General features: G+C 43.2%; 3 protein-coding genes and 1 pseudogene across 3 annotated transcripts; 1 reads left to right on the top strand and 3 right to left on the bottom strand.

The window, feature by feature from the left end:
* Positions 1 to 7,869: 7,869 nt before the first annotated feature.
* LOC124689707 (tetratricopeptide repeat protein 5-like) lies at positions 7,870 to 15,226 on the bottom strand. The gene is made up of 13 exons (XM_047223192.1): positions 15,010 to 15,226; positions 13,997 to 14,106; positions 13,795 to 13,905; positions 13,670 to 13,727; positions 12,262 to 12,351; positions 11,625 to 11,719; positions 11,418 to 11,471; positions 11,182 to 11,319; positions 10,517 to 10,574; positions 10,306 to 10,420; positions 9,244 to 9,313; positions 8,422 to 8,493; positions 7,870 to 7,990 (listed from the first exon to the last, which is right to left on the bottom strand). The coding sequence occupies exons 1-13, from the start codon at positions 15,224 to 15,226 to the stop codon at positions 7,874 to 7,876; spliced, it is 1,305 nt and encodes a 434-aa protein (XP_047079148.1). The 3' UTR covers positions 7,870 to 7,873.
* A 2,431-nt stretch (positions 15,227 to 17,657) lies between these two features.
* LOC124691730 (F-box/FBD/LRR-repeat protein At1g13570-like) lies at positions 17,658 to 19,906 on the bottom strand. Its single transcript, XM_047225005.1, has 3 exons — positions 18,821 to 19,906; positions 18,590 to 18,733; positions 17,658 to 18,375 (listed from the first exon to the last, which is right to left on the bottom strand). Exons 1-3 carry the CDS (start codon positions 19,904 to 19,906, stop codon positions 17,935 to 17,937), a joined length of 1,671 nt encoding a protein of 556 aa, XP_047080961.1. The 3' UTR covers positions 17,658 to 17,934.
* An 841-nt stretch (positions 19,907 to 20,747) lies between these two features.
* Positions 20,748 to 21,873, top strand: LOC124689706 (annotated as a pseudogene).
* A 1,349-nt stretch (positions 21,874 to 23,222) lies between these two features.
* Positions 23,223 to 24,844, bottom strand: LOC124691729 (cyclin-B1-1-like). Its single transcript, XM_047225004.1, has 4 exons — positions 24,274 to 24,844; positions 24,142 to 24,187; positions 23,837 to 23,985; positions 23,223 to 23,737 (listed from the first exon to the last, which is right to left on the bottom strand). The coding sequence occupies exons 1-4, from the start codon at positions 24,331 to 24,333 to the stop codon at positions 23,708 to 23,710; spliced, it is 285 nt and encodes a 94-aa protein (XP_047080960.1). The 5' UTR covers positions 24,334 to 24,844; the 3' UTR covers positions 23,223 to 23,707.
* Positions 24,845 to 24,943: the final 99 nt, after the last annotated feature.

Genomic DNA, 24,943 nt, shown 5'->3' with positions numbered 1-24,943 from the left:
CCCAATTTCTGTCACTTCGGGGCCATTGGTTCCGGACAGTGACATGTGCATACAACTTGTAGATACAATCTAAGCAACAATTATAGAGCTCAAATCTAAGATCATGCCACTCGGGCCCTAGTGACAAGCATTAAGCATAACAAGATTGCAGCAACAATAACTTCACAAACTTTATAGATAGACTAATCATAATGTATCATCCATCGGATCCCAACAAACACAACACCGATTACATCAGATGAATCTCAATCATGTAAGGCAGCTCATGAGACCATTGTATTGAAGTACATGGGGGAGAGTATACCGACATAGCTACTGCTAGAACCCGTAGTCCATGGGGGAACTACTCACGGAGCATGATGGAGGCGATGGCGTTGATGGAGATGGCTTCCGGGGGCACTTCCCCGTCCCGGCAGGGTGCCGGGACAGAGTTCTGTCCCCCGAATTGGAGTTTCGCGACGGTGGCGGCGCCCCTGGAGTCTTTTTTGGAGTTTCGTCAATTGGTACGGTGTTTTTAGGTCGAAAGGGGTTTTATAGGCAAAGAGGCGGCGCAGGGGGGCACCTGGGGGCGCCACACCCTAGGCCGGCGCGGCCTAGGCCTGGCCCGCGCCGCCATGTGGTGTGGTGGCCCCCTGGCCCCTCTCCGACTCTTCTTCGGTGTTCGGAGCCTTCGGAGAAAATAGGAGGTTTGGCGTTGATTTCGTCCAATTCGAGAATATTGCCCGAACAGCCTTTACGGAACCAAAAACAGCGAGAAAACATGAAGCGGCACTGTGGCATCTTGTTAATAGGTTAGTTCCGGAAAACGCATAAAAACATCATAAAGTGCAAGCAAACCATGTAAGTATTGTCATAAAACAAGCATGGAACGACAGAAATTATGGATACGTCGGGGACGTATCATACCCCATTGTGACACTTGGTTAAAACATGTGCATTGCAAAGATCCGGTAGTCCAAGCTAATTAGGACAAGGTGCGGGCACTATTAGTATACTATGCATGAGGCTTGCAACTTGTAAGATATAATTTACATAACTCATATGCTTTATTACTACCGTTGACAAAATTGTTTCATGTTTTCAAAATAAAAGCTCTAGCACAAATATAGCAATCGATGCTTTCCTCTTTGAAGGACCATTCTTTTACCTTTTATGTTGAGTCAGTTCACCTATCTCTCTCCACCTCAAGAAGCAAACACTTGTGTGAACTGTGCATTGATTCCTACATACTTGCATATTGTACTTGTTATATTACTCTATGTTGACAATTATCCATGAGATATACATGTTACAAGTTGAAAGCAACCGCTGAAACTTAATCTTCCTTTGTGTTGCTTCAATGCCTTTACTTTGATTTATTGCTTTATGAGTTAACTCTTATGCAAGACTTATTGATGCTTGTCTTGAAGTACTATTCATTAAAAAGTCTTTGCTTTATGATTCACTTGTTTACTCATGTCATTACCATTGTTTTGATCGCTGCATTCACTACATATGTTTACAAATAGTATGATCAAAGTTATGATGGCATATCACTTCGGAAATTATCTTTGTTATCGTTTTACCTTGCCGGGACGAGCGTAACTAAGCTTGGGGATGCTTGATACGTCTCCGACGTATCGATAATTTCTTATGTTCTATGCCATATTATTGATGATACCTACATGTTTTATGCACACTTTATGTCATATTCGTGCATTTTCCGGAACTAACCTATTAACAAGATGCCGAAGTGCCGGTTCTCGTTTTCTGCTTGTTTTTGGTTTCGTAAATCCTAGTAACGAAATATTCTCGGAATTGGACGAAACGAAGACCCAGGGGCCTATTTTGCCACGAACCTTCCGGAAGACCGAAGAGCATACGAAGTGGGGCCACGAGGTGGCGACACCACATGGCGGCGCGGCCAAGGGGGCCCGCGCCGCCCTATGGTGTGGGCCCCTTGTCGGGCCCCCGACTCGCCCTTCCGCCTACTTAAAGCCTCCGTCGCGAAACCCCGATGCGAAAAACCACGATACGGAAAACCTCACCGAGACGCCGCCGCCGCCGATCCCATCTCGGGGGATTCCGGAGATCTCCTCCGGCACCCTGCCGGAGAGGGATTCATCTCCCGGAGGACTCTACACTGCCATGGTCGCCTCCGGAGTGATGAGTGAGTAGTTCACCCCTGGACTATGGGTCCATAGCGTAGCTAGATGGTTGTCTTCTCCTCATTGTGCTTCATTGTTGGATCTTGTGAGCTGCCTAACATGATCAAGATCATCTATCCGTAATACTCTATGTTGTGTTTGTCGGGATCCGATGGATAGAGAATACCATGTTATGTTAATTATCAAGTTATTTCATATGTGTTGTTTATGATCTTGCATGCTCTCCGTTATTAGTAGAGGCTCTGGCCAAGTTGATGCTAGTAACTCCAAGAGGGAGTATTTATGCTCGATAGTGGGTTCATGCCTGCATTGACACCTGGGGGAGTGACGAAACCCCTAAGGTTGTGTTGTGCTCTGTTGCCACTAGGGATAAAACATTGATGCTATGTCCGAGGATGTAGTTATTGATTACATTACGCACCATACTTAATGCAATTGTCCGTTGCTTTGCAACTTAATACCGGAAGGGGTTCGGACGATAACCTGAAGGTGGACTTTTTAGGCATAGATGCGGTTGGATGGCGGTCTATGTACTTTGTCGTAATGCCCAATTAAATCTCACTATACTTATCATGACATGTATGTGCATTGTTATGCCCTCTCTATTTGTCAATTGCCCGATCGTAATTTGTTCACCCAACATGCTTTTATCTTATGGGAGAGACACCTCTAGTGAACTCGTGGACCCCGGTCCATTCTTTTAATATTGAAATACAAATATGCTGCAATACTTGTTTTATTGTTTTCTCCGCAAACAATCATCTTCCACACAATACGGTTAATCCTTTGTTACAGCAAGCCGGTGAGATTGACAACCTCACTGTTTCGTTGGGGCAAAGTACTTTGGTTGTGTTGTGCGAGTTCCACGTTGGCGCCGGAATCTCCGGTGTTGCGCCGCACTACATCCCGCCGCCATCAACCTTCAACGTGCTTCTTGACTCCTACTGGTTCGATTAAACCTTGGTTTCTTACCGAGGGAAACTTGCCGCTGTGCGCATCACACCTTCCTCTTGGGGTTCCCAACGGACGTGTCAACTACACGCATCAAGCAAATTTCTTGCGCCGTTGCCGGGGAACTGAAGAAAAGTTACACCACGAAGATTTCTAACTCCCACGTCAACTACACGCCAGCACTGCCGTGGTTGGCCCGTGCCGCCGTGCCGCCATGGCACGCCGTGTGCTCCGCTCCAGGTACGCGCGCCTCCATCCTCTTCCTTGCTTCTTCCTTCTCTGTCATGCTCTACCACTTGGGCTTGCTGTGCATGCGTGTGTGCTACTGCTGCGCTTCTGGCTAGCTGCTGCTGTTGCTCTACTGCCATGGCCATAGCTGTGCTGCTGCTGTTCTTGCTACTGGCCCTACTGGCCTTAGCCAGTGTTACCCTGGCCACGCCAGTGCTTGCTGTTTTCACTCATTTCCTCGATCACGTGCCTCTATTCTAGTTGCTATGCTGGCTAGAATTCAAGTGTGTTCATGTGTGATACCCTGGCTTGATTACAGTGTGCAATTTCTTGCAAGTTTGCAAGTGCCAGAGCCATTGTGGCTTATTCTGGTGCTCAGGTTTATGATTGTGCTCAATTGAGCATTACTGTGGGCTTAACAGTGTTATTAAATAGGGATTTGATGTGTGCCTTGCTTGTGCATCTTGATCCAGTGGCTCAACATGCCTTTGATGTGCTCTGGATACAATCATGAGTTATTATGTGATTATCTATGAAGCATCTATTGTTTAATTGGGCTATTTCATTTTTGTAATTCATGAATTGATGCCAGGCTTGTCTCTGACAAGCACTTGCATAATTTGTCAAGCACTGATGATCCAGTGATCATCAGTTGTATGTTGTTTGCTCACTATCTACTCGCCTGTGCCTATCTGGGGCTCATCCCGGTGTCCGTGTGACACACATACTCGTGCTCGGTGTGTTTTGATGCTTGCTCAAGCATCATCCGATGCTTGCGGTGAGCTATTGGGTCACCGACAAGATGTTAGTGCTTTGGGTTACTTATCTCGTTTCATTTATCCGTAATTCCTTGCTTGGCTAAGTAGATAAATGATGTGAACTGTCGGCGTTGTGATCATCTTACGGTTAAATTGATTGAGCTAGAGGGATGCCAACATCTCGTTGGGAACCCTAGCTCCATTTGAACCCATCTCGGTAATGATATCTCGTGCATGGCTTCTCTCGTTGGGTTTGGTAAAGTGGTTGAGGTGGCCCCGACGAGCAATTCCTTGCTCGTTAGGGTAGCTCCCACCTTTGTTGGCTTGTCTGTGATTGGGTGAATATCTCACTCGGAAGAAACCTTGTTGGTTTTCCGAGTTACCTTTGCTCGTTGACAACAAGAATAGACATAATCTGTCTATCCGTCCGATGGCTTGCTTGGCTTTAGGTGCTAGATGATTTTGAATGGCTAGTTAGGGATTTATCCGGGTTGGATTTCTCCGGTATGTCACCATGTTGACATACCACTGTTCCCTTGGTAATTTCCTTCCGATCGTCCTTTAGTTTGCTTGCACCAAAAGGCTTAGTAGCCGGATGATGATACCAACTGGGTACTCACACCCTTTTGCTTGTGTGTGATTGATGCTCATACTTATTTATGAGCAAGACAGATGCTTGCTCATGATTCTTTGTGTATACCTCACTCCAGCCTCCTAGAAATGGGTGTTGGTGTAGAGGTTCAAGTTGCTGATTGAGTTCTTGGCTTGCCCTGCTCCTCCTTGCAAGCTTGATATCTTGGTTTACTTTCTGGTGATTGGGGAATAAGTGGAACAACCCTAGCTGTTCACCTGTTCTTGGTGTTCTTGAGCTGTTCTTGCTAGTTCTTGGTTTCTGGTGGACTTACCCGGTGAATTCCGCCGATGATCCGTGGGTTCGGCGGTGGAAAAGGTTTTATACCATCTTTGCTTTGCTCACATGGTCGACAACTCGAGCCCGGCATACTTGGGTGACTCACTAGTCGTGTGTGTGTGTTGTGCTCCATGCACACAGCCTTGTGAGCAGGCTGTGTGTGTGTAACCTGATACTATGCACTTGGCTTGGAACTTGGTGGTGAGATGGATCAGCTCGGCAGCCTTGTTCATATCCTCTCCTGATTCATTATTTTTGCTAACCTGCCAAGTGGCATTGCCACTTGGCATAATGTTGTGTTGGTTTTGTTTGTGTGCAGGGATCAAGCAATTGATCAAGATGGACCCGAAGATTATCAAGTCCAAGATCAAATGAAGACTACTTTGTAGTAATTAGGATAGAATCTTACCTTGTAATTTTCCTTTATTTTCTTTCTTCTATTCCGCCCATTTATGTAATGAGTTGTAACATTTCATATTACTATTCTGGATATTGTAATTGACAATGTATTATGTGTGATTATCAATAAAGCTCAAGTTTTCCTTAATGAGCTTTATCTAAGTGCTATATTATTTATATTCTTGATTACTATTAATTATTTATTGAATTATCTCAAGTTTGAATTATGTGATATCAATTTGTTGTTTGAATTTGTAATTCAAATTCAAATTTGGTTTGAATTCAATCATGCAACTTAATTTTGAATTCAATCATGCAACTTAAGATTGTGATGTAATATCTCATCTCTCTTCTCAAAAACCCTAATGTAGTTGAGTAGGAACAAGTTTGTCGCACTCCCGAAACCCTAACCCTGTAAGGTGTCGAGAGAGAAACCTGTCCCCCTTCGATGCAGCTTTGTTTTAAAAGCGCGAAATTTCCCCGTAATTTTCAATGCAATGCACATCCCTTTCTAAAATCTACCCTTCGATCGTCTCTAAACCTGGGACATTACAAAAATCAAGGCTCCACTGAGTCCTTGGACTGGATTGCTTCGTGGGCTCCTGCTTCCAAGCTGTCACATGGAGGGAGATCCTCGCTGGATTACCTGAAGGAGCATCCGGAGGAAGAGGCTTCGGTGCATGTGGTGCTGTGAAAACGCCAAGGCATGCAGTGATGTTGGTGTAGGATGTGGTAGTTTCTCCTGGATGTTGCTGTAACTGGGTTCCTGGCTTCTGGAGTAGTAGAGGTAGAGCTTTTGCTGTGATGTTAGAAACGGTGGTTAGCTTTTGTGGCTGTGCTTTTGATCTGCGCTGAGCTGTAAGTTGGTTTGGTTGCTCCTGGAGGGAGGGGGTCTGTGTGTTTCAAACTTGTTTCCTGTTTAGGTGGTAAGCAGTGGCGTTTTGGGTGCGTTTTACTTTCTCTGTAACCTGAACATTGGTTTCATTTATATGAATGGAACCGGGGAGGATGTCTCCCTGAGAATCTAAAAAAATATAGTCATGTTTATATAAGACAACATACTTATTGAAAAGTCACCCTACAAAAGCTACTTCCTCCGTTCCAAATATAAAGAAAGCTATTTCTTCCTAGTCTTTGACACATTTTGACCACCACTATAAACAAAATTATGGATCAGGAATGTATACATGTTATATTTTTGTTGGATTCGTCATGCAAAATTCTTTCATTTCATATATTTTTTTAAAACTATTTTTTTGGACATATTATAAGTAAAAGTCATGGGTAAAGTTGCAGCGAAAAATCAAGGGCGTCTTATATTTTGGGATGGAGGGTGCTAATATTTTTGCTATATTTACCAAAGGGTGGGTGATAGTTGGCAATCACATGTGGCGCCGCTCAATAGGATGCGGAGGGGAGCACCGCAGTATCCACGGCCGTCTTCGCCGCTAGCATGTCAACCTCGACTCTAGATCGGTCAAATAGGTAGCAGAGGAGGGGATAAGGCGGTGTACATGGCGAAGTGGATTGGAACAGAACGAGAGGATAAGACGGGGAGGGAAGATACAAGAGTAAGGGGATGGTGTCCCCTCCCCCACTTTCATGTAGTGAGCACATCAGTCACATGCATAATCCATACACAAACTGATCAGTGTGACAGATGCAACATGCTTCTATTTTTTTCTAAGATCGTCTTAAGGGAGACAGACTATTTAATTACTTCTCCATCTGTCCCAAATTACGTGTCACAGGTTTGTCTAAATAGGCATGTACACACATTTAAGTGTCTAGATACATGCAAATCTAGACAAATATGTAACATCTAATTCAGGGCAGAGGAAGTACTCCCAAAGTGCGTCTCAAACTATATTACGTCCTGCATGAGATACAATACATTTTATGGTTTGAAACAGAGGATGGTGCTAGATAGCAAAGAATTAAGAAGCACGTGTCTTTCTTTTTTTTAATTCGCCAACACCAACCACGGCTAAATGAAAGATTTGGGGATGTTTTCAGCCCAGGGTTAGGTAGCTGAGAGGCACCAATTCAAATAGCGAGAATGAATCCTCCTAGCCGTAGCCCGTAGGTTCTCTATTCGAACGGCTGCCATTGGTTGAATACAGTCCGGTGCACTTGAGCACATGCCGGAAAGCCAAGTCGGACTACCTGCCGATGTGGCTCGCCCCAAATTCTGCCCAACAATTCCAGCTCCGCAGGCCCGCAGCCACAACCAAAATTAGCCAGGTCAACGCACAAGTTCATCACCTTATAGAGCTTTGGATGATTTACAATGCACTACAATGCAAGACGGGACGGGAGCACACTAATATGGTATTTACATGGCATTACAAACAAGTCCCCCACATCAATAGCTACCACACCAAGCAAAAAGTATTCATTCGCTGACACAGCTCCACATGGATGCAAGCACACGTGTCTAATACTACAGAAAAATGGAGAACAAGAATCCTGGCCGACAGTCATGGTTTATTCTGTGCATGGATTGAAGCGCGGATCACATGATGTGGAGCTGGTGCCTTCTCGTTGATAAGAATTTGTTCAGGGAAGTCCACCCGAATCGTTTTGAACCGGTAGTGCTGCTTGACATCAAATAAAAGAAGATGCAAGTTATTGCCAAGCGTGAGAGGTTTAATAGAGCCTGATAATATGACCACAATAAACATTCTACGGTACAAGAAACTAATTGTCCAAAAAAGAAGTGAAGCGAAACCGATAAAGTTTGGTTAGGAAAATATTTAAGAAAAAGATCTGGTTCTGCACCTAATTGACATCCTCTATCTATTTCTCATCTTTTCCAAACAGATGTATTTTTACTTCTAGCCGTGGTAAAAATAGCAAATGTTCAAAAGTAAAAAAAAAAGCATTAAACTCTAAGAAAGGAAAGGAAGAATATTAAACTCTAAAAAAAACATTAAACAGTCTATAGGTTCTTAAAGACGGTTACTTGGAAGGTCTGAAGCAACGAAATGCAAAAAGACGTAGAAGAAGACTGGTATCAAAGGCATACCTGCTCTTTCCATCGTATATTCAGGATTCTGTAGTATGGTTCCAACAGTGCCACCCGGTCACCTTCTTTAATCTGTTGCGCAAAGGTTCATATTAGCAGGTATATCAGACATCGCAGAAGCCATTGCCACATGGAGCATAAGACACCACTGTGCCAAGTGCCACCAGTAACAGACATGGTTTTTTTTCTAATAAACCCAGTAATATCTTAAACCTGAGAAACAAATTGCTTGACTAGTATGGCATTGTAGAGTACTACTTCAAAGATATAATGGAAATTAATGGTGGAATAGGCTGAGCCCAGACAAGCTGAGGAATACAAAATCCTGATGTTGGAGTAACGGTTTAATATACTGAGTTTCCAAAAGAAAAAAAAGGATCAGGTCACTACTATTCCTGCACCGCCAAAACTAGAAGAAAAAAAAAAAGCTGGTGATTTATAATTTGAAGATGTACTAGTTCCATCGTGGTTAGTGGTTACTTCTGGTTATCAGGGAGTGGGATTTGATGTACATCATTTTAAATGTTGATTTGAATAAAACTAGTTGCCTTTTCAACCATGGGGTTTTCCATATCTAGCTGTAATCTTCTGGCCAATGTAACATATATATGTGTATTCAAATATAACCAGTTTCCTTTCAACCAAATAGTACGAAATGAGAGACGGAAACCATATGCCGCACAACGGTCTAGGTTTTCATGGTATTAACCAGAGCCCTCGGTGGTACCAAACCATTTTTCCCAAAGCTAATATAAACAAGCAATAAACACATAATGCAGTATCATCATTTTCAAAAAGTAACCAGGTGCTAAGGGATCTTACTGCTTCATTTCGTAGCCCATAAACTGATAGTATAAAATAAGACTGATCTGAGTCACAAGTTAAATAATACCTGAAAAATCATAAGGTTGTCCCATTGAAGTGGATAATACAAATTGCAAAGCATATGAGGTAACAGGAGAAAAAAAAGATGTGGCAGTGTCTTTTATATTTTAAGTATGCACTCTGTAAAGGAACAAAGCTGTATTCATCTACCTGATTACATTGTGCGTCAAATTACGGTAACCAAGTACATATCTTTTAGCAACACTGTTCTGGAAATATGTTACAAGATCCTCGGTTGCTAATAGGAAAAAATTCTAGCTTTGCAGTTCAGCAAAAAGACAAATGGTTTGTCTACTTACTCTGTTCAGGCATAGTATTCTGGCATATGCTCAGGTGACCATACTCTACGCACTAATACAATAAAATACAATCAGGATCCAAGATTCTGAGTAAAACCACTGGTACGCATAAATCCTGGTTTCTACCAGGCAAGCTAACACCACATTGACCAATATTTTGCAAATTCCTATTAACAAATAACTGACAAATCTATGGTCATCAAACTAACTTGAGAACTTTACAGACGACGCTGTTAACTTAAAAAGTACTTCATGCATCACAGAGCAATTTTTATATTCAAGTTTACATTCAATTTGGCTGAATGTTTCGAAATCAATTCTTGGCAGAAAAAGAGCAAACACAGCTTCCGGCCAGGGGTGAACATTTGCTGGAATTTTTTAATTTATCTGAATTGAGTTAGTTAATAAACCACAGAAAGAAGTCCCAGTTTCTATTTCTTTCACGTCAGTTAAACACACTATTTTCCCAACCAAAAGTAGATGCTTGGAGGATGGACCATAGTAGCATGCATCATATCTTTCAAATTCCGTCTTTCATGATAGTTAATAATTTTTCCAACAGTACATTGTTCCATGATACTTTTTAGAATATATTTGCATATAGTTCAAAGCAGCACAATCAAATGAGAAACGAAAGAAACAAGTCATAATGAAGCATGCAAGAAACACTTATTGAATATGACGGATTGAAGGAACTTACAGTGGAGCAACATCGTCATGTCTTATCAAAAGCACAACTTTTCCCAAAACAGCAACCATCTTGTTTAAACCCTCTGATAGAATGCTTATGGTTGCTTTCTTGTGAGATGATTTTACTATGATGACAAGGAAAGATGAAAGGTATATGTTAGAAAAGAATAATTAAAGAACTCATACAATTTCAACACTTGCATTGTTAATGAGAGTATTACAGTTGACTTCACCCAAAGAAGACACCAATGATGCTAATCGCTTGGATCGTAGTTGTCCCTGAAAAAGAAATCTATTATAAGCAGAAATTAAACAGAGAAAATAAATTTTCAAACCAGTAACCACAGTATGCCATATCCCTGAAGACAACTTATTTTAATCAGAACAATTATTTGAGCAAATGATGACTGAATCATAAAATGATTGAGCATATGTGCCATATCATAAGGAGTTGCACATTAAAGAGGGGGGTGTCTACAGATTGACCATTCTATAAAAGTTTTTACAAAGGTAATAGAAGTATTCATCACATGAGCAAATCAAAATTCTACACTGAACACAAGCACTTCAATGTTGTATACATCAACTGTAGGCATGGGGTTTCCTTTTGATGCTGTTAGAGTTACATATATGATTCTCAGCTTTACAGGGGAAAAAGCTAGTTCTCATATCACTACAGTTGTAGAAATATATTAATGCCTATTCGTCTCATTTCATGTACTAGTTTGCTTAATCTAATGAAATAGATGACTTAGAAGGATCTCCAGTTCTGCACGACCATTAAATATCAAGTTTTATCTGTTTTAGATTAAGTTCAAATAAGGCTCAGTGAAGTTGTTTCTACTAATACATGTTAAAACTCTGCAGTCCAAGATACAAAAGTTACCTTCATTGCATTCACAAGCTTATCAAGGAGACTGGTGATCTTCTGAACTTCTGTATCAGCACCAAGGTCAGGGTCCTTTAAAGCCGCAGCTTCAAAACCACTAAGGGCTCTTTCGTAATTCTCTAAATATTTGTTAGCCTGGAAAAGAATCAATATAATATTTATTATGCAAATGATGAAATTCTTGGTCGAAGTTAACTGATTTTGCTACCAAATTAATTATCTGGGGTACTCACGGTGGCAGAATTATAATAAAGGTCTGGATTCAAGTTTGTAGTTTCATCCTTCTCCTGGAAATAGAGTAAACAAAAGTACACCACAAAATATAACTGGAAGGTGTAAGAAAAGAACGGAAAACTACACAAAAATGATCCATCCCTTAGTCTCCATGATTTCCAAACTAATGCGCTAACATAATTAAATGTAAAAAATGCACAACTTACAGCATTCTGATATGCTTTGACTGAATGATGAAGTTGAGTGTGATCCCAGGCCCCACTCACAAAAAAGCTTGTGAGATATGCATTTCCCAGATTATCTAACAGAAAAGGAAAGTAAACAATTTTGTTGAACTTGAATATCTTGGGTACAAATCTAAAATAAACCTCTGAATATTCAATCTTATGTTCATTCAGAAAAGAATAAGGCACATGCAAGAACAATGTATGTCATGGCTTAGAAATACTAGCCTTGACTTCAGTAGGCCTTAGATCAAAACAGCTGCAGCATATTCATATATTCATACAGCAACAGATCGTGCATTTTATGTTTCTTTTGATACTACTAGTCATTTATTCTAAAAAGATAAAAATAGGTGTAAATTCTGACATCAATAAATCACACTTCCTTCTCTTGTTCAGCTCGTTAGTTATTTACATACAAAAAATAGTAATGCCAGGAGCTGGAACCTGTTAGCTTTATTTCTTAATTTAGGTTAAGACCTGCTTCATTTAGAAAGGTCAAATGAGAACTCCCACCTAGAACAGGAGCTTCTGATCCATGCCTAAATGTTTCAAAAGAAAAGGCAGATGCTGAAGAGAAGGAATATAGGCAACAACAATAGAACAAATGGACTCTTACACCAACAGTTTCCATCTTTTATGTCCAGCATTACAGCTTCTTTTGCATGATTAATGCTCTCTTCCACCAATAACTTTTGATCTTCACTACCTGAAAAGGCGAACGCAAAATAAATGATGCAACAAGCTCGAAAAAATGCAACCAAAAAAATCTGAAGAAAGACATTTTGTCAATTTTACAACAGCAGTTCAGCATTAAAGCATCCACTAGATGGAGGCCCAACATGAAGATATTATGCAAATTACTTGTGAAGCAATTCTAATCAACAATACATAGTAATTTTTTTAGAGTTGAGGGGCGCAAGAGACCTCCCTGAACACCCATGGGAGGAATAAGACATAGCACAAATCAGCTGAAAATCATCTCCATCGGAAATTCAGAAGGCTAGAAACATACATTATAATTTCAAGCTCAAAATAAATTCAATCACAATAAAGGCAACCAGGTCCGAAAACCACAACAGCTTGGTCTATTCAGGAAACAAAGCAAAACCTCAACAACGGGCAAACTACCTAGCTAGACCGAGGTCTAAAGCAATCCAAAGAACAGACAAGGCCGAGCAACACGACACACATAGGAAGTTAGGAACAGACCGACTAACTGTCCGCAACACCAACAATAACATCACCATTGCTAACAACGCGGTTTCAGGATTTGTGCCTTTCACTTCGGGAGATAGCATCACAGTGCTACTCAAGTACATTACATCTATAATAAGAGCACTCAACATGCAGAACTACCTTGCTGCAAGGGGCAACCTTCGCCTCAGAAAGATTGCTTAACCCCACTAAGTAGCCAGGCTTCCTACTACTTATCCCGGCCTCCCTTGCGCTCTCTCGTTTTAGATGATTCCTAGTCAACTGGTTGATTTCATACAGTAACTGTTAAGCGGTCAAACATGACTGCAACTATATTATCAGCAATTAAGCTCATTCAGCCCACAACGGAAACAGTATTAAAGCTTGACCTGGTCAATCATGCCAGCATAGAGTTCAAACAGAGAATAATGTACAAGATAAACCAAGGCCAGGAGTGCTGGTCTTGCTCTAAAGCTAAGCCTATTTCCAGGCTTTGCACATATCACTGTCCTTGAAAATGATGGTGTACTGATACCCAACACTTGATGGTATCCAGAATATTAGCACTAGAACTGATGGTGAATGCTCTGACAAAATCCACGAGTATATTGTTATTATCTTGGTGTTGCACATCCAAGTAAGGATCAAAGATTAACTAAATAAATATTTGATTGAATTGATTGTTTTAATCTCAGATTAGCAGATGTTTGTCCATAAATACAAAAAAAAGTATGCAAGTATGAGACTAGTGATAATAACCCATCTGCAATATGGTGATTTTAAGAAACTATCAACTGAAGAGGTTGCTACATGATAGAGGGCATCCTCACCTTGAGCCATACTTCTTTCAAGCATGGAGAGTTGACACAGTATTTTCTTATCTGCGCCCTGCCAAATGAAATTACGCTGGATAAATCTGGAAACGTACAAAAACTTGTTCAAGGTTGAGACTTACCTTGTCCAGTGCTAATACAAAGCAATTCTTCGCTGAAGCCAGATCCCCCTTCTTCCAGATGCAGTTGCCCAAACATAGCCATGCATCTACAAGAGATGGATTCAGCTTTACCTAATGTGTCCAGTAGCAACAGCAGTTGTTTTAAGTTTCTAGACGAGAGAGAAAACGTATACAAGAAATGGTCTAGTCTTCGGCTACATACTGCTTTCGATAGATGATCTTCGGCCTCCTTGTTGTACTCAGGGAAGACATCCAGTATTTTCCCCCTCAAGAACTCACAAACAGCACGCTGCTGTGGCGATTTCCTTTGCTCTGGAGGTATAACAAACTAAAACTTAGTATTGAAAAGAGCATAACGAACTAAAACTTAGTATTGAAAAGAGCATAACGCGAACTTTGCTAGAAAGGGTGAGGAAGGAGACAAATGATGAGGATAAAAATATATGTACATATAATCACAACTAGGGGTGAAAAGGCTTGGATTGTTTTTTTACGATCCAGAACACTTTCAAATATCGACGCTATCAGCTCATATATTTTCTGGATACTGCATATACATAAGTCTGTCAACTACGAATACAGTCTCAGCTATCCAGATATACATTAGCACTTATATGTTCTAGAGACCATAATTTTCTTGTTTGAAGTTGGATTAGGCAGAAGGGTAGGCCATATTCTCAACAAGGTCTACAGAGTATGCCCGAAAGCAAACATGGTATATAAGACACTATCGCCCGTGTTCAATCCATTTTCACACCTAATCACACAAAAAAAGTGTCTGACTCACAGTTACTATGCACGTGAGTTGTATAGTTGTTTATTTGTTTCTGAGCTTGAGTTATCAGCTCATTTTTCGGGCATGGATACTACAAGAGTACATAGAACGCTTGCAAACAAACAAAAAAGCATGTGTCCCAGGCGTCGACATTGCATATCCAACAGACACTGACACCCAACTTAGTTGCTACTGAATTGGCGAATTGCACAGTAACAGTAACACTGGCTAGACAACGAAACCCTAAACAGTAGAGAAGTGGGACAGACAACTGAGCTAGCCCCCAATATTACTAGCTGATTCTGATTGCTGAAAATCGTCTAATCCGTTTTACCCGTGTACGTACAGCTCACTGTCGTCAGCTACCGATTACCGATGGAGGAATCAATGGCAAACAAAGGAACAGAGGGAGACTGGAGGGTTAGGAGATGGAGGTATACCGGGAGGGAGGGAGTCTAGTACGGCGAGGGCGGCGTCGGCGCGGGCGCGGAGCGCGGCGGGCTTCTCGGCGGGGTCGCGGGGGAAGAACGTGTCGCGGAGGCGGTACAGCTCCTCCACCGCGTCAGCCGTCCTCTCCAGCCCCGCGTCGGCGCCTTCGGCGCCCTCCCCCCGCTGCGAGGCGGAGCTCGCCGCTACTCCGCTGGCGTCGCGGCTCATCGGCGGCGATGGGATCTAGCCGGGGAAGAAACCGCACCAGAATGGAAGTACAGTACTAGGGATGGAGGAAGAAATTGGAGGGTAGTGATGCGGTGGGGCCGTGGATCTTGACGGCTGGGTTTTGGCCACGCTTTGTTCTTGCCAAATTGAACTGTTCAGATTTGAGGCAAAGGTAATCTTTAAAAAAAAAAAATTAGGCAAGCTTAAAAGACGGGTTCATTTTATTTCGTGAACCTACCATGTACTACTTGCGACTATAAGAAAAAAAGTCCTCGTGTTCATTTCCAAGTGATCACCCATGTCAAAAAATAGTCTGTGATTACAGCAGTCCAGCATTGAGGTTGTTTCACTGGGAGGCCAAACCGAAGAGACTGAATTATTTTTATTTTTTTTGACAAATTTCAACCATTGGTAAAACTAATTTCTTATCGACAAAATTATTTTGAAATCTGACCTCTATTTCGGCACCAGCAAAAATGGAACCAAAATAGTGCAAGGCGCCTAAAGTGAACTCCACGCCACAACCGAGAAACCAAAGTGAAACCTTTGACCAATTTTTCTAACCCTTTGACTCATTTTCTGCCGAAACTCCTTAATGCCACCTGTGCAACTTTGGCTTCATCCTCATTGGCACCGAATTTAGGGGTTAGATTCCGAAATAGTTTCGCTGGATGGTCGGATGATACATCAGTGTGGTGCTATAGGATGCTAGCGCACACCTTGGAAGATTCATTGTTCTGTACAAGGAAATCTATCTTAGGGGCTGTTTGGTTCATGGGTATCCTTTAGGGCTCGTTTGGCTGTTGGGACCGAAATTCCCCGGGAAAATATTCCCGGCCGGGAATAGACTGAAACAGGAGCAAAACTCCGGGATTCTATTCCCGACCTCCGGACTAGGGGAAAAATCTCCTCGAGAAAAGGCCGGGAACCCGCCGGGATTCGAGTAACCAAACGAGCCCTTAGGGGATGGGGGCACCCCAGCCACCTGGTTAGCGATAGCCATTTTTCCTGTTTGCCATTTTTTTGTTTGGTCGCAAGATAAAATGTGATTGGGGTGGATATGGCTCGTAATGGTGACCTCTTTGCTTGCATGGTGAGATTGCCACTATAACAATATAAGAAACAAGTCAACAAGAGTAATTTCGAAATAAAATATATTTCTAGCAATTTTAAAGTCCAATATCACAATTCGACAATATACTAAATATTAATTAGCCTAGCTAGAACTATTACATGCCATAGTTCAACAAGTTCATACACCACATAGCTCATTGTTGAGTTGTCATCAAAAGTCACAAGTCCATACAACTTGTAGCCTAATGCTTGGTTGTCATCAAAAGGGCAAGTCAGGTAACACACATGCAAGCAGCCTTCAACCTTCGACTCCTCCATCACTTGGAATAGTTGGAACAAAATCTGAGAAGGTATTTTTCACATACCTAGCAACCCTAATCATCTTATGGTCATTCTCCAACACTTGGAACGCTGTTGCAGTACGAGGATTCTCCACCAAGTAGGCATAGTAATAGGCAAGGAAATCCAAAACCGAAACCTGGGAGTGTTTTCATGTTCTCCCAAAGCTCAAGTGTAGAGTTGTTGTCGGTGCTAGCCGTCTTCTCTATAGCAATGGCAAGTCTTTCACTACAAGCCAAGAGAGTTGCTGTCGGTGCTAGCCGTCTTCTCTATAGTAACGACAAATCTTTCACTACAAGCCAAGAGAGACGGGAAAACAGGATAAGATCGGGGATTTTCTTTTCATTGGGCGGGCAGTGAGAGAGCGAAATCACGCAAAATATTTTTTCCAGGTGAAGCTAGGGCGGGAGCCAGAAGTGATTGGCCTCATCCGCGACATTTTGCTGGATGGCCTCAGCCACCGTTTTGGAGGAATATTCATGGAATCTGGTTACCCTCATCCCCTCTCGCATCTAAACCAGGCAACCACTTTTTTTAGTGACTACCACTAACCACTTGAGGATATCCCCTCAACCAAACAGCCCGTTGCTTGGGCGAATAGGTTTGGATTGCTTGTTTTGTATCATGCGAAGAGGCAATTCAGGATACAGCTACAGAAAAATCACTCAAATTGTTTTGCTTGGGTGAATAGGTCTGAAATGCTTGGTTTGTACTATCTCGCAAAGAGGCATACACGATACAGTGACAGAATAATTGCTCACATCAAATTGTGTTTGCGCTTTGTCACACAGCTGAACAATAACTCTCATACAGCATTACAAAACTTAGACAAAGAGGCAATATAGGATACAGTGACAGAAAAATTGCCAACACCAAATTGTGTTTGTACTTTGCCGTGCAACTGAACAATATTAACCACACGGGGATCACTTCCATACAAGATTCTTCATCCAAACTTAAACACCGAATGATCAGTATGTAACAAACATTGCATTCCAGGAACTAGGTTAAGTTATGAACTAGCAGGAAAAGAACAAAGTGCATCAGGATATCAATGGAGATAGATTGTGCGAGCAATAAGGACTTCTACAAGCCAAAAAGGCCCGAAACAACATGAAGCCAAAGCGAAGGTACATCCAAACGCAGAATCATATTAGTCTCACCGAAAAAATTCAAGAGTGCCACGACTGATAAAACTAGCTTCCAGACGTTCATGGGCTCGGTCCACCTTCTTAGTTCACCGCAAATTGATGAAGAAGTAACAGGTAACTACCATATCCTCATAACCACCATCATCAGAAACACAAACTCTCATCCTCAGTACGACAAGCAATCCAGGTCACGTCATGCCTCGACGCATAGAAGGGATCCTTCACTGACAAGTCTATGGCATGCTGAAAGCTCCAGTAGCGGGAGGCGGGACAAACAGAAATGTCACTGCCACTGCTTCCACCTGATGGAGTGTCGCACTGAAGAATGAAACCTGACGTCGGGCCTACCTCCGGTACCACGTGGCATGCCTCCGCTAAAAAGTCATCAATCTCACTGCGAACAATGCACAGGGTCTTAAGCATCTTACCCTTCTCCAAAATGTAATTGAGGAACAACAGCTCTTGGTTAAGGTTCTGGAATCCATGGAGGACTAAGGTCTTGAGGTGACTTCTGAGGCAGTCACAAGAGCCCAGGGACTCCCAGAACCCAGCAGGAACCACGGTATCAGGTGACCCAGGAATGGACTGAAATTGAGCAAAAAAACAATGGCAATGTTTAGGGTATCAATCCTAAAATTGCACCCAACTACAAGTAATAGTGCTAGAACTGATACCTACACTATCAATCTGGAATACATAGCAATGAACAACAAATGATTGAATAAGTTGATATCCATGTGGTCATCTTGAATTGCAATCGACATATGAAGAAATATCTTATGACACAAAAACTACGTACCATGACGTGAAGTGTCTCAAGAGAAGGAAAGCATCTGAGCAGAGTGGGCAGCATCTTGACCTCCGTCTGATCTAAAAACCGCACCTTGACAGCAAATATCTTCAAACTTGGCAGCATGGCTCTAGCTCTCACATTCATCCCAGCCTGCAATTGAGTCAAGTTATTTGGTTGCACAGTCACGTAATGAATGCTAATTAAGTGCAGAGTACAGAAGTAACAAGACGCAGATACCTTGATGACAATGCCGCCAATCTGGAGCTCGTGGAGCTGGAGGTCCAAGAACCCGAGGACCTCCAGCCTGGGCGCCTGAACAATCTTGACGAGCCTCCGGTCGCCAATACTATCGAAGAGCAGGCGCTCAAGGCAGGGGGCATCATCGACGACGATTTCTTCCAAGCTGCATCTCCACTCAACCACGGCGCTGAGGCTGCGGGACCTGACGCGGAGGCGCGAATCGGAGTTGTACGACATGGCGAAGGAGAGGATCTTGAGCTTGCGGCAGCGCGCGAGCAAGGCGTCAATGTCCCTGTCCGCGATGATGGTGTGGAAGAGGCCGAGCTCCTGGAGGTTGGGGAGGTTGGGCCGGTGCGCGGCGGTGTCCGGGAAGTGCCAGACGCCGAGGTAGAGGCGGGTGAGGGAGGCGCAGCGGAGGATGTCGTCGGGGAGCGGCATGTTGAGCGGCCAGGGGCGGTTGAAGAGGATGAGGTCCTGCACGTTCTTGGCGGCGAGGCCGGCGACCAGGCGCTGGAGCGCGTACTCCTGCATGTGGAAGGAGGTGCGGGTGATGCGCACGCCGCGGACGGGGCCCGGGTGCGCGGCCACGCAGCGCGAGATGGCGCGCACGGCGTGGAAGCCCGGGATCTCGCGGGACTCGCCGGGGTACCTGAGGTGCGCGTCGTCGACGAGGAGCGGGGTCGACGGCCACAGGCCGCGCCAGCGGGCCGAGAGGACCATGGTGCGCGCGGCTTCCTTGGTGGGGAGGCGGGAGATGACGTTGGCGAGCAGGTCGTTGGTCAGGCGGCTGATGTGGTCCTGGCCGTCACCCTGCGCCGCCGGAAAGACAGCGGGCCAGTCGGCATCCCTTTCGTCGTCGTCGGAGGAGGAGGAGGTGAGGGAGAAGTGCTCGTCTTCGGAGTCGGAGGCGTCGGCGGCGTCGGGGGCGGGGACGAAGGGTGGAGGGAGGAGGGAGATGATGTAGGGGACGATGTAATCGATGCGGTCCTGCGCCGACGGGCCCTCCGACGACATGTTGTTGAAGAACTCCTCGACATCGGCGTAGGTTCGGAGTTCTCCTTGGCCGGCGGCGGCGGCATCCATGGCTGGTGAGGCGGCGGAGGGCGGACGAGTAGGGTTTTGGGAAGGGGATTGCGACAGGACGAACCTTGCGGTCTTTTTTTTTGGTGCCGGAAACGAAATGGGGTTCTGTTCCAGAGGAACTGTGGACAGCGGCGCCGTGGATTTCAGCGTTTTTTCGTGGGACTTTTTTTTCTTGCTTCAAGCTAGATCATCTCCAGCAAAGTAACTTTTGTTTAGTTTTTTTTCAATAATGAACGCTTTTTTATTACTTGAACATGAACAAGCAATTATACCCGACCTGATGCCTACAGTAGTTCAAAAGTCCTCTAAATATTCAAGAAATAAAAGAAAAAGCGGAATACACATTGTGACGATAAAATGCAAAACGCCTAAGACGCAGTAGGAGCACCAATCCGCAGATTATGCGGCCACCCATGTAGGCCGTTGACCCTGGCTTAGTCTACGACGTGGATGCAAGAGAGTACAACAAGTTCTTCAACTGCACTCTAGGATTATTTCGCGAATGCGAGCCGTACCAACTTAATCTCAACCTTCCGTCGATCAGCGTGCCGGACCTCAAGGACAATGTCACAGTTATGCGCACTGTCACAAATGTTGGGCCGACGGAAGCGACTTATCAGGCAGTTGTTGAGGCTCCAGCAGGGGTAATCATGTCAGTGGAACCATCTGTGCTCAATTTCACCCAAGTTGGGTTTTGAAATCGCGCAGAGAATCACTTCGTATTGGAAAAGAATAGGGTGAGATCATAGCGACCGGCCATCTGAAACAAGGTGGATACTTACTGTTTTTCTTGTCCGACAACTCATGTATATATCGTGGCCATGCTAGGAATCCAGTGGTGATGGTGTCCCCAACGGTGACCGTCATCGGGAACGGGGTGTTGGCACCGAGGGTCGCCTCTTTCTCATCGAGAGGCCCTAGCGCCGAGTTTCCCTACATACTCAAGGTATAGTATTTTATTCATTCCAAGATATAACACTTACAAATTCCATGTAATTTAAAGTTCAAAAAAATCTCCATATGTCATATTGCATATATTTATATGCACTATCAAAACTCGTAATGGATTTACTCGATAAAATAAAAAAACTTTGACTTAGGTCAAAACTTATATGCATTATGTTTTGAAACGATTGGGGTTTGAGTGTTGAAGACTTACCTCTATGCATGTTTTGGATAGCCCGATGTAGCTGCACCAGGAGTCGGCATCTTGGCGGCTGTGCGCGACTCCTATGTTCTATTGTCCGGGACGTCCATGGCATGTCCTCATGTCTCAGCGGTCACCGCACTGCTCAAGTCGGTCCACCGCGACTGGTCACCTGCCATGATCAAGTCTGCTATGGTCACCACAGGTATGCACAAAACAGTAGCAAAAATTCTTCTAAATAGTTCATCAGAGTAGTATATGATAAACTCCATTATTGCTTGGGATGGTCTGCAGCTTCATTGACCGATCGTTTCAGTATGCCAATCCAAGCCGAGGGGTTCCCAAGGAAACTAGCTGACCCCTTCGACTTTGGTGGTGGCCACATAAACCCGGACAAGGCCGTTGACCCTGGCTTAGTCTACGACGTGGATGCAAGAGAGTACAACAAGTTCTTCAACTGCACTCTAGGATTATTTCGCGAATGCGAGCCGTACCAACTTAATCTCAACCTTCCGTCGATCAGCGTGCCGGACCTCAAGGACAATGTCACAGCTATGCGCACCGTCACAAATGTTGGGCCGACGGAAGCGACTTATCAGGCAGTTGTTGAGGCTCCAGCAGGGGTAATCATGTCAGTGGAACCATCTGTGCTCAATTTCACCCAAGTTGGGGTTACTAGTAGTGCGACATTTAGGGTCACTCTCGCGGCGAAGCAGAGGGTGCAAGGTGGGTATACTTTTGGGAGCCTGACATGGTCCGATGGAGAATTCCGGTTGCAGTACGGACTGTGATACAAGACTATGTTGCATATACATCGTAAATTCATCCGTGGTTCGTGTATTTAGGTATTTTTGTTTAAAAAATTATTGGTGAAATGATGAAAATCTATTTTGCACATAATTATTTGGAAATGTTCGAAATAAATACGATGTACCTTGTTGTCCTGAGATTGTTCCTTTCATTTTCTTTGTCTATTGCTGTGAGGTACAGCAGTACTGTCTACTTATAAGAGATGGAAACTGCATAAAACATCACAGAAAGTTATTTCTAGTGCTGATCAAAATACAGTAATGAGTCACTACACTGAATATATTTACACTAACTGTAGTCAGAAATAGTTAAGTATGTTCAATGTTCAGTTGCTAATCTGAAGTTATGTGTTCCACAGTGTCCAGCATAATTTAGACTAACTATACTTTGTGAATCATGAATGACTCTATGGCAAACACATCCTATATCATTCAAAACGGCACCACGATCTAATTAGATCAGATCTTGAAACTTTAGGCCAAGTGGCTCACACGGAAGGTATGCAGAAACCTTCACGAAGTGGAATCTGTGGAACAGCCCACGTCAATCGTGCTAGTTTCTAGAGTGACATTATAATGACTAGTGGTTGGGGCGCCCCATGGGGCGCCTCCTCACCGGTTATGTGCGATCCAATCGCGGCCCAATCGTGACCCAAGTGCTATGCAAGGTGGGTGTTTCTGGTTTCTTCTCCTTCTCACTCTCACGCCCAATTTCCCATCTCGTGTTGTTGTTCTTTGTGAGATCTACCGATGTGCCTTTTCTTGGCAAGTAAGCTTTGTGGCGCTGGTGAGGATGGCCACAATGGAGGCACCCCTCGAACGATGTCGACGCCATTCACCTCTCGGGTAAGAGGGAGGTAGTTGTGACGGCAACTGGTAGAGAGGTGGCATGATCAACTGTGTCAATTTAAACCCTTACGTTTACACTGTTGTACCCCTCTTGTTCGTGGACCGCAGACGACCGACGTCAACCTCTTACACACGCCCTCACTGCTGGTGCACAGAGTTGATCAATCTATGAATCATAATGGGATATTTGCATGTTTTTTTTAACATGTGCACATTCTGTCTTCTACATGTATGGGCAATGAAGAAGCGACGTTAACTGAGTAAACAATTAAGCTCTTAAACAGGAGCAATAGATGATTTATCATGGCATCTTAGCCGTCCAGTTGCCGCTCAAGCACCTTAATTTTGTTCCTTCAAGTCTGACTGGCCATTTGCGTCTCAATTGCACCAATTACACATGAAGCCACACATTTCACCATTTTCGGTTTGAGCACATGTAACGTATTGCAAATCTATAAGCTTAGATGATACAATCCATGCATGCTACACAGATCAACAAACAAGTTACATAGAACTGCAAAGTAATAAAGATAAATCGCATGTTCTTAGAACGAACTGAGATCATAGAAACCGAGCAGTATCATGCCTTCTTGTATACCTATGTAACTGACAAAACAAATCAAATGCCAGACATGCCTTTAATTGCACTTTAAAGCAAACGCTTCCTAGAAATCCCTATTTATTTGTAATTTGGTAGCAGATGCAAGCATGGACTCTTCCCACTTGTAGCTAGAATACTTCTTATACACCACCGATTTCTCTCAGGGCCAGGGCAGTCAGAGTGTGCGCATCCCTGAAAATTCCCTGGACACTAAATTTAAGCAGAGAGAGGTTTATGTAAATCAGTAGTGCGCATGCTTTATATTAGCTGTGTGATTTAGTGTGCATGAGTACATTAAGTAAAGCCAGTGTGATGCCTGAGGGTGTCAGTCCATATAGGAGTCTTCTTGGGATGAGCATGAGCCTAGCTGCGTAGAGCCGTAGGCATCAGCAACATCAACCATGGATGGCTTTGAAAACGCCAATCTACATTCATTCAATAAGAGAAACTTCTTCAACACACAAACTCATATCTTTACAGTGCAAATACTTTTAAATTATATAGTGTATGTATGTATTATTTACCTCCTTATCATTCTTGGAATCAGAGGAAGTCACTGCGGCTGCAAATTGCAGAAAGAAGACATATGGTGTAGGAATGGTAATGTTCCACTGAAGCATATTCAGAATAGCCTTCTCCATTCTCAGTATCTTCTCCCTAGTGTAGGCATTGTCTAATATCAATATGAAGTTGTTGACCAAAGTGTACAGCTAATCAGAACATGAACTCAATGTACACTTGAAAGTGGGAAGCAAATGAAGGGAGAAGTTCTTTAGTCTAACTCTAAACTGATAGTATAATAAAAGGCCTTCTCATGGTATAGGAGTACCTGGTGATTTTTTCACACAAGAACCTTGGTCCTTCGATAGTTGGACCTGCAAAAGAGCACACCAAGTTTTGACTTGTTTATGTGGTCATTATATCAGTATAGATACAAAAATTAAAGAGACCACGTCTGCACAGCATAAGGATCAGTCCTCAAACCTACTTTCCCTGAATTCACGAAAATCCCTGTTTCCATAGCTAGTTGCAACCCCTGAAAAGTAATGGAGTTAAGTATCAGCTCAAAGAAAATTTAAAGCAGCTCGTGAACACCATGAATCCTTAGCCGAATTGAATATCAGTATCCGCTACTTCTGGTTGTTGTTTCTTTTCATATAATGCAAGGCCTCCATAACTGAACTTCTCAAGGGCGTCAAAATGATGAAAAAGAATTTCGCAATTTGGTAGTGATTCTGGTAATTGCACAAATTATGAGAACTTCACCGGCAAAATACAACCCAGCTGATTTGTACACATGAATTAAGATTGCCATGTGAGCAACATTTAGCACAGAATTTATTCGTATGTAAAAAACTGGAACAAAATCTTTCAGGCTTCAACATGGTATTCCTAAAAGTGCTCTGTCGAGTAAATAATACAAACCAAAGGACTGAAAACATAAACGTTTCGAAGAGAACCCCAACATTTTCAGCTTTCATTGAATCCATCTTTACATTCTGCAAAAGCAATAGCGAGTTAATATAAGCAGAATACTCACCAGATCCCAGACTAAGTCCTTCACGTTCTTAATTTCTGAACCGGTATTCCAAAGATTCACTCATGCACGTTAACCTGAATAGGAAACTACA

Source organism: Lolium rigidum, chromosome 2 (assembly GCF_022539505.1).
Source record: "Lolium rigidum isolate FL_2022 chromosome 2, APGP_CSIRO_Lrig_0.1, whole genome shotgun sequence".
Lineage (NCBI taxonomy): Eukaryota > Viridiplantae > Streptophyta > Magnoliopsida > Poales > Poaceae > Lolium > Lolium rigidum.
The sequence above is the reverse complement of the archived record's forward strand: the minus strand, read 5'-3'. Positions and strand labels throughout refer to the sequence as shown.

Bases quoted from the DNA above. Each gene is read 5' to 3' on its own strand.
- LOC124689707 (XM_047223192.1), bottom strand. From the start codon at position 15,226: ATGAGCCGCGACGCCAGCGGAGTAGCGGCGAGCTCCGCCTCGCAGCGG. The intron at 13,906-13,996 runs GTATGTAGCCGA...TGGACACATTAG, and splicing joins AAGATCATCTATCGAAAGCA to GTAAAGCTGAATCCATCTCT. The intron at 11,320-11,417 runs GTGAGTACCCCA...ATTCTTTTCCAG, and splicing joins TTTATTATAATTCTGCCACC to GCTAACAAATATTTAGAGAA.
- LOC124691729 (XM_047225004.1), bottom strand. From the start codon at position 24,333: ATGGAAACAGGGATTTTCGTGAATTCAGGGAAAGTAGGTTTGAGGACT. The intron at 24,188-24,273 runs GTGCAGACGTGG...GCTCTTTTGCAG, and splicing joins TGAGGACTGATCCTTATGCT to GTCCAACTATCGAAGGACCA. The intron at 23,986-24,141 runs GTACTCCTATAC...TATTGATATTAG, and splicing joins TTGTGTGAAAAAATCACCAG to ACAATGCCTACACTAGGGAG.
- LOC124691730 (XM_047225005.1), bottom strand. From the start codon at position 19,906: ATGGATGCCGCCGCCGCCGGCCAAGGAGAACTCCGAACCTACGCCGAT. The intron at 18,734-18,820 runs GTATCTGCGTCT...ACTCAATTGCAG, and splicing joins TTGGCGGCATTGTCATCAAG to GCTGGGATGAATGTGAGAGC. The intron at 18,376-18,589 runs GTACGTAGTTTT...GCTCAATTTCAG, and splicing joins TTGAGACACTTCACGTCATG to TCCATTCCTGGGTCACCTGA.